Here is an 8,189-nt window from a genome sequence, read left to right as displayed (position 1 = left end):
GGGAGCGCTGGGGGGGCTGGGGCGCGAGGTGGGGAAGGGTGGGGGAAAGAGGGGGCGCTGGCACTGATCTGGTGGGTTTGTTTCCTCTTTGGGCTCCTCTAAGCTCTTCCTTCTTGCTAGGCCCATCTAGTGTGGTTTTTCCCAAGCCCTGCCGATTTGGAAGTGGGGCAGCGTCGCTTAGTGTCGCTGGTACTATCTGCCGAGGTCCGGCTCGGCCTCGTTATGTGGCTCATCTCTAGCGAGGTTCTTCAGGGGTCTGGCTAGGGAGCGTGGTGCCAGGGGAAGCTGTGTCTTGTTTCCCTCTTGCAGAGGGCAAGATTCGTGAGCCTTCTCTTAGATGTGCTTTCTAGTCAGCACAGGAGAGGCAAAGAAGTACAAGTCCCGCTGTTTCACAAACTTTCCGGTAGCTGGCTGTGGACTAGGAGACTTGCTTATTCATCGAGTTAGTCGTGATGAGAACCAATGGAAAACTTGGGTAACTTTATTACTGCTAATAAATCGTTTTCAATAATAGTCATAGGACATCAGAGCCCCACTGGATAGTGCGTTGCAATTCATGTAATCAGAGCAGTAATGATGCTATGTATTTTCTGAGTGTGTGGGACTTAGTGAATATAAGTATTTACCCAAGATCTTTGCTAATTACTTTCAAAGAGGGATGGAATAGGGCATTTGCAGTGCGAGATGGAAGTAGCTCCTTAGCTTCTATATGTGACAGTTTATTCCAGGTGCACCGTATTTATACATCACTTCATAGTGCAGCTATTTATAAATGTGGATGATCTGATAAAGAAGTGATGGAGTGTTATGACCTCTGTGATACTTTTGATATACATTAGACAGTATACTTCTTATTCCAAGCTTTATAGTAGTCAAGATCTATAACTACTTACCCAACAGAGTTAAATAGCTGATCTCTAACTTCATTGCTAGATGCATCCAAATAAAATGTACTTCATGATTATTAGGAGGGACTGTTTTGTGGCATAAGCTTAGTGTCAAGAAGTATACAGAACTTAATGAATTGTGGAATACATTTTAAGTAACTACTGTGCGTGGCCTGGAAGGCGGAACTTATCTGTCCCTTCTTTATTGGGAAACAGAAGACACGTAAGCAGAGTAAGTGTTTAAAAGAAATTTAATTTTGAGAGTGATTGTGCAAGTAGTTACGAGTGATCACATTTAGGATTTTAGCAACAGCAGCAACACTAAGATGCTGCAGCATATAAAATAGGTATTTTCTAAAAATAAATTTGATAATTGATGACAGTGTCTAAATATAAGATTTACTGTGTCTTTGTGATAACCTTGTAATTTTAAAATGATGATTATATTGGAGTTTCATTTATGTTTGATTTTCATTTACATTTAGTTTTACTTATATCTGTGTTTGTTTGAATTGTTCAAACATAAAGTCTGTCAACATTATTTTGAAACCAGTGAAATTTCAGTACAGATTTTTTTTTTTTCTCCTTAATATGCTTTAGAAATCTAGATAAAACTGGGGGCAGTATAGCATAGAACTGCATGACAAAAATCCTAATGTAAACTGCAGAAAAGGGAAAACTTGGGTGTAATTCATTATCAAGAGTAATAGAAGTTGAGAACGTTAGGCAGAGCAGAAAAATAAAGGAGCGATGATTTTTCTCGGGCTCTGATAAGCTTGGGAGTTGAGAGTTTGGCTCTTAAAGGAAAACAGAAATTGCTCTTTTTAATTCTTTTTCAGTGTTATATGTTAGAAGCAGGGAGGTTAGCCTTGAGAGAATGCAACAAGTGATGATATAAGTATGATGCAGGTGTGGGGAAATAAAGTCAAGTCTCACATGTGAGAAAGTCTCACACGTGAGAAGTAGTAAATTTGTATAAAGCACAAATGAAGAAAGCCCCCAAAGTGTGGAGGCGTGTACTTGTGTGTAGTTCTCAGTGCCCAAGTGGCAAAGTTTCAGGTTGGTGAACTGGTGAGAGAAAGTATGTGGAAAAGCTTTGGAAAAGCTTGTACTAAAAATACATCTGGTATCATGTGTGAAGAATACTGAAAGGAACTGTCTGTTTGGTATCTAAGTGCACTGATCAAAATACAATTTGTTTCAACTGCTTCTCCTTAACACTTGATATCATGCAGGCTGCTAGCCAAATAAATGCCTAAGAGGGCATGAGCACATTAATCTTAGGAGCTTTTTGCTCTTGCCTCACAACATTCTAGCCCCCTGACTTACCTACTAGAAATGGTATTCTTTCCATTTTTGCTGCTTGAGCATCAATTTGTTTAGAAGGTATGGACGTTTTATTAAAGGCTTAATTGTCTTATGTACCTGATAGTTAAAGGTTTTGAACTCTACATGACAAATGTTTGGGCTACATACTGTCTAAAAGTATTCGAACTTCAGTGATACTCAGACCTTAAGGTTGGTTTATTCAGCTTTCAGAAAAGTAATACCGTTCTTCTTATTAAGTTGTACTTATGGTGCACTCAGAGTAGAGCTGGTGAGGGGGATGTGTTACTGCTGGCATGTTCAGGGCCTTGTGCATCCTGTTGGTTTGGTGACAGCCAGCACTCTGTCTTCAAGCATTCACATTCATGTGCTCTGTTTTATTTATAACGTGCACAGACCTTGGAAAATCATCTCCTTTTCTGGTAGGAAGAGCTCACTCTGTCCTTCATAAAAATAATGAAGGATGATAAGGGAAATACTGAAGTGTGCTTGTGATGCATATAAAAATTGAGTCTGTAGTATTTTCATTTACATACTCTGTAATTTTGAAGGTAAGGAAATGGACTTTGACATGTGTGGAACAACATGCTTGTGTGTCTGTCACCGAGTGACTCACAAAACATATAGAAGTTTTCCCTTTCCATTTTATAGTTGTTCAAGTTGTTGTGGCACCGGAAATAAAGTGTTCTTCAAGTATATTTCTTTTTCTTTCTAGGAACCAGAGAAATGGCAACTACACAATCTGTCTTTACGTTTGCTCTTTGCATTTTAATGATAACTGAATTAATACTAGCTACAGACAGCTATTATGATATCTTAGGAGTTCCAAAAAATGCATCTGACCGGCAGATCAAGAAGGCATTTCACAAGCTGGCCATGAAATACCACCCAGACAAAAATAAGAGTCCTGGAGCAGAAGCAAAATTTAGAGAAATTGCTGAAGGTAATATGTGCTAACCTTAGTCTTAATAATTGATACATGCTTTGTATCTGTGAGCAAATGTAGTAACTTAAGTATACTCCGGTTTCACTGCATAAGAGGTAAATTTTTTTTTTTTCTTAATTGTGGTGTCATATGTCCAGTATCAATGTCTGACTTCTTTCTGTGTCCTTGCACATAGTCAGGCCATTTGCACCATTTATGGATTCCTGCCTATTAGGCTTCTTGGCTTATGCCCCTTGTCAGAGAAAATGTTTGGCAGTAGGAGGTTAATTCATATCTTTTGATCTGTCTAGTAAGATCTAGCTCAGGATTACTAGGGCTTCTAGGGGCACCTGACAGCAGCCTTTGAGTAACTATGGGGAGATTATCAAAAGACCACAGTGAAGTGCTTCAGTGGTTCATGCTGGGTAGTACAAGAGACAGTGGGTGCAAGAGGTTCAGAGTTGTTACAAGGAAAAATCTTTTCACCTAGAGGGTAAACCAGTGTGGAAACAAGTTGCTTAGTGAGATTGCATAATCTCCAACCTTGGAGATTTTTCTGGAATGAGTGGATAAAGTCCTGAGTAACCTAATCTGATCTCATAATCGACCCTACTTAGAGCAGGAGGTTAGAGTCCCTCTGAGTTCACTTCCAAACAGAATTGTCCTGTGATACTCGGAATATACCATTCATAAGTGTTTCGTGATAAAACACAATGGTGGACGTGAATAATCAAGAATAGAAAAGGCTTGCTGAAAAGTAAGATGTTTCCACTTCTGCTCCCCATAGATTCTCTTTTAACACCCATCTGCATTGTTTCCTGAACTAAGTTAATAAGACCTGGGTTTTACCTTCTTGTCTGCAGAGAAAGTATTTTGAAAGAAAGGTAGTCATTAATATAGTGAAAGGGAGGGACAACCTTGTTAGATACTTACTGAAGTTGTTAGCACCTGTTGCAGGAGGAACTGGGAATCATGGAATCATGGAATGGCTCTAGGTTGGAAGGGATCCTAGAGATCATCTAATCCAACCTCCCTGCCATAGGTAGGGATGCCTCTCAACTAGACTAGGTTGCTCAAGTCCACATCCAACCTGGCCTTGAACACCTCCAGGGAGGGGACATCCAGAACCTCTCTGGGCAATCTCTCCCAGAGTCTCACCACTCTCATACTGAACTTCTTCCTCAGATCTAGTCTAAACCAATTCTCCTTCAGTTTAAAACCATTTCCCCTTGTTGCTCATTGGACACTTGTGAAAAGTCCCTCTTCAGCCTTCCCACAGCTTCCCTTCAGGTATTGTAAAGCAGTTATAAGGTCCCCCCAGAGTCTTCTCTTCTCCAGGTTGTACAATTCAGTGCCCCCAGCCTATCCTCTTAGCAGAGATGCTCCAGCCCTTGGGTCATCTTTGTGGCCCTCCTGTGGACTTGTTCCAACAGGTCTATGTCCCTTTTATCGTGGGAACACCAGAACTAGACGCATTATTTGAGATGTAATAACAAGAGGAGAGTAAAGGTGGAGAATCATCTCCCTTCATCTGCTGGCCAAGCCCCTCTTGATGCACCCCAGGCTGGGGTTGGCCTTCAGTTTTGCCTGAGCACACTGCTGGCTCATGTTGAGCTTCTCATCAGTCAGCACACCCAAGTCCTTCTCTTCAGGGCTACTCTCAACCAGCTCTGTAGCCAGTTTGTAGTTGTGCCTGGGATTGGCTTGACCCAGGTGCAGGATCTTGCACTTTGACTTGTTGAAACTCATGCAGTTTGCATTGGCCCATTTCTCAAGCCTGTTGAGGTCCCTCTGGATGCCTCCCTTCCCTTGAGTCCTCATTACACTGCACAGCTTAGTGTCATCAGCAGACTTGCTGAGGGTGCACTCGATGCCACCATCCATGTTGCTGACAAAGATGTTAAACAGCACTGGACCCAGAACAGACTGTTGAGGAACTCCATTTGTCACTGGTCTCCACCTGAACTTTGAACCCTTGATCACAACTCTTTGAGTGTGACCTTCTAGCCACTTCCTGAGCCACTGAGTAGTCCATCCATCAAGTCCATATCTCTCCATCGTAGAGACAAGGATGTCATGTGGGACAGTGTCAAATGTCTTGCACAAGTTTAGGTATGTGATGTCAATTGATCTTCCCTTATCTACCAGGGCTGTAACTGTTGTAGAAGGCCACCAAATTAGTAAGGCATGATTTGCCCTCAGTGAAACTGTGTTGGCTGTCACCAGTCACATTATTTTTTATGTGCCTTAGTACAGATGCCAAGAGGATCTGCTCCATGATTTTACTTGGCACAGAGGTGACACTGACTGGTCTGTAGTCCCTTGGGTTTTCTTTGCTTCTCTTTTTAAAAATGAGGGTTATGTTTCTCCTTTCCCAATCTCTGGGAACTTCAACAGTCTGCCATGACTTCTTAAATATGATGGCTAGTGGCCTAGCAACTTCAGCCGCTAGTTCCTTCGGGACCTGTGGGTGTATCTCATCAGGTCCCATGGGCTTGTGCACCTTCAGGTTCTCTAGGTGTTCCCAGACCTGATCTGCTCCTACCCTGAGTGGTTCTCTCTCCCAGACCCAGACAGTGCCCTCTGATTTAGGTGGTGTGGTTCAAGTGGTTACCAGTAAAGACTGAAGCAAAAAAGACATAATACATAGTTAAAAGGCTGTACTTCAGTACTTCAGCCTTCCCCTTATACTCGGTAAGCAGGTTGCCTGTATCCCTCTGGAGAAGCCCCACGTTCTCTCTTGTTTTAACTTTTTTTTCTCCAGTATACCTGTAGAGACCTTAATTGTTATTTTTAGTGTGCCTGGCCTGAGTGCTGAAGTACATAGAATAGTTTAGTTGCAAGCCTTTGACAGATAAGAACATTTTTGATGTCAAACATTTCCATTTTATCAGAGTGAGTATATTATCTCTCAGAGTTTCTTGCCTTGGAACACCTGTAGTTATAGCCCAAAGACTGAATGGAAACCTAATTCCATTCCAGGTATATTCCAATGACAAAATCTAGGTTTATTGTTGAACTTTTGAAAAATTGGGAATTTGGATGTAGGGGAAATTAATTCCTTTATCTTCTTATGTTTATCTTGTTGCTTAGTTGTAACTGCAGTAACTCGTTGGCTGGCAAGTAGTTTTGCAGGCACAGCACTGTCCTTCTGGGATAGGAACGCAGCAGGCAGTTCATCTTGTTGGGGAGGGCTCCTAACTCATCCTCTCACCTGCAGTCTTTCTCATTGCCACATTGCTATTTTCTTTTAAATGTAAACACTAATTGTAATTATTAATTAAGCTACATTGTATTATGTGAATTTAAAATTGAGGATATAATCTGTGCTCATAGTGTAGCTGTATTATAAATAAATATTTTGAAGCAGCTTATTTTGGATCGGAGAAGGTATTGTATTATGTGAATTTAAAATTGAGGATATAATCTGTGCTCATAGTGTAGCTGTATTATAAATATTTTGAAACAGCTTATTTTGGATTGGAGAAGGTTAAATGTTGAACGTGAGTGGGCTTGTGTGTCGACTGGAAGTTGTGCTTGAAATTTGTCCTGTTGAGGGAGTGGGAGAAAGCCGTTCTTTGGTTTTATGGTTTGTTTGTTTTTTTTTAATGTGAATGTAAATAAACTTTTAAACTTTTTTTTTCCTATGGAAACAGCATATGAAACATTATCAGATGAGAATAAACGAAGAGAATATGATCAGCTTGGCCGTCATGGAGGACAAGGAAGTAATGGAAGCCCATTCCATCAGTCATTTAATTTCAATTTTGATGATCTGTTCAAAGACTTCGACCTCTTTAGTCAAAACTCACGTTCCAAAAAGCACTTTGAGAATCACTTCCGAAGTCACCGGGAAGCTCACAATCGGCAAAGACGTTCTTTCCAGGAGTTCTCCTTTGGAGGTGGACTCTTCGATGACGTGTTTGAAAATATGGAAAAAATGTTCTCCTTCAGTGACTTTGAAAACGCACACCGACACGCGGTGCGGACTGACAGCAGGTTCCACGGATCCAGCAAGCACTGCAGGACTGTCACTCAGAGACGAGGGAACATGGTCACCACGTATACAGACTGTTCTGGACAATAGTGTTTTCTTCCTTCCGATCTCTTTTCTTCTTTCAACATCTTCATGCTCTTGGTTTTGTGCTAACATGGAAAAAATTCTTTGAACTGTTTGTTCTAAAAAACACTTAACAGCTATAAATCATAAATGAAACTAATCTCCAGAATAGAAACAACATGCATTTGGGAAGCAGATGTTTCAGTAACTTCTTAAAATAGGAGAGAAATTATCTCTTGTGATGGGATAAATTAAATGTATTTCAGTTGAGTAAACACTTTCCGTAAATTTGAACTTCAACACAAGATATATATTTTTTATTTCAGAAATATAATATAATTTTCATATGTGCCAATTCAGGACTGTTTGAGTTTCTGGTGCATGGGTTGCAGCATAGGAGATAATTTAGAAGTGCTGCTTTTTTTTTAATCACATCTTTCCAAGTTTTTTCTTGCAGATTTTACCTGATATGGATTTACTGTGGGAACTGGATAATTTACACAAAATAGCAGCGGAAGTCCATCTTACCTGGGTCTTTGTTAGCTGTCCAACATTGCAAATGCATTAATAATAAATCCCTTTTGAAAGCTGGAAAATATCAAGAAGGGAGTATGTTACAATAGTACTTCACCTAGGAGAGTGATGTAGGAATTACTTTTATTTCCTAATAGCCTTTAATTAGCCTCAAAAGATCTTTGAATAACCCTTGGCTTATTTAAAGGATATTCATGTATGCGAGTTTGTGTGCACAGAAGGTTTGGGTTTTTTTTCCTTCCAAAATACAAATATCTCTTTAACAAGGTTTGAAAGACCACCCTGAAAACACTCTTGTTTTCTGATTATATTACCACGTATGTAGTTTCTGTAGCTCAGTTTATGAACTTTAATACTTCTCTGTGCACTTGTGAACTTAATCAAGATAAGCTTGCCTACAGATTGCTATTAAAAAATAGATAGTATTTAGAGTGACGGATTTATTACATGTCAGCAG

The 8,189-nt window shown here is 40.2% G+C and overlaps 1 protein-coding gene across 1 annotated transcript; it reads left to right on the top strand.

Moving 5' to 3' along the window:
- The first annotated feature begins 2,932 nt into the window (after nucleotides 1-2,932).
- Nucleotides 2,933-7,428, top strand: DNAJB9 (DnaJ (Hsp40) homolog, subfamily B, member 9). Its single transcript, XM_008949390.1, has 2 exons — nucleotides 2,933-3,156; nucleotides 6,795-7,428. Exons 1-2 carry the CDS (start codon nucleotides 2,940-2,942, stop codon nucleotides 7,223-7,225), a joined length of 648 nt encoding a protein of 215 aa, XP_008947638.1. The 5' UTR covers nucleotides 2,933-2,939; the 3' UTR covers nucleotides 7,226-7,428.
- The last annotated feature ends 761 nt before the right edge of the window (nucleotides 7,429-8,189 follow it).

Source organism: Merops nubicus, unplaced genomic scaffold (genome assembly GCF_000691845.1).
Source record: "Merops nubicus isolate BGI_N331 unplaced genomic scaffold, ASM69184v1 scaffold5501, whole genome shotgun sequence".
NCBI classification, from domain to species: Eukaryota; Metazoa; Chordata; class Aves; order Coraciiformes; family Meropidae; genus Merops; species Merops nubicus.
Note: the sequence above shows the minus strand (reverse complement) of the source record. Positions and strands in the feature narration are given on the sequence as shown.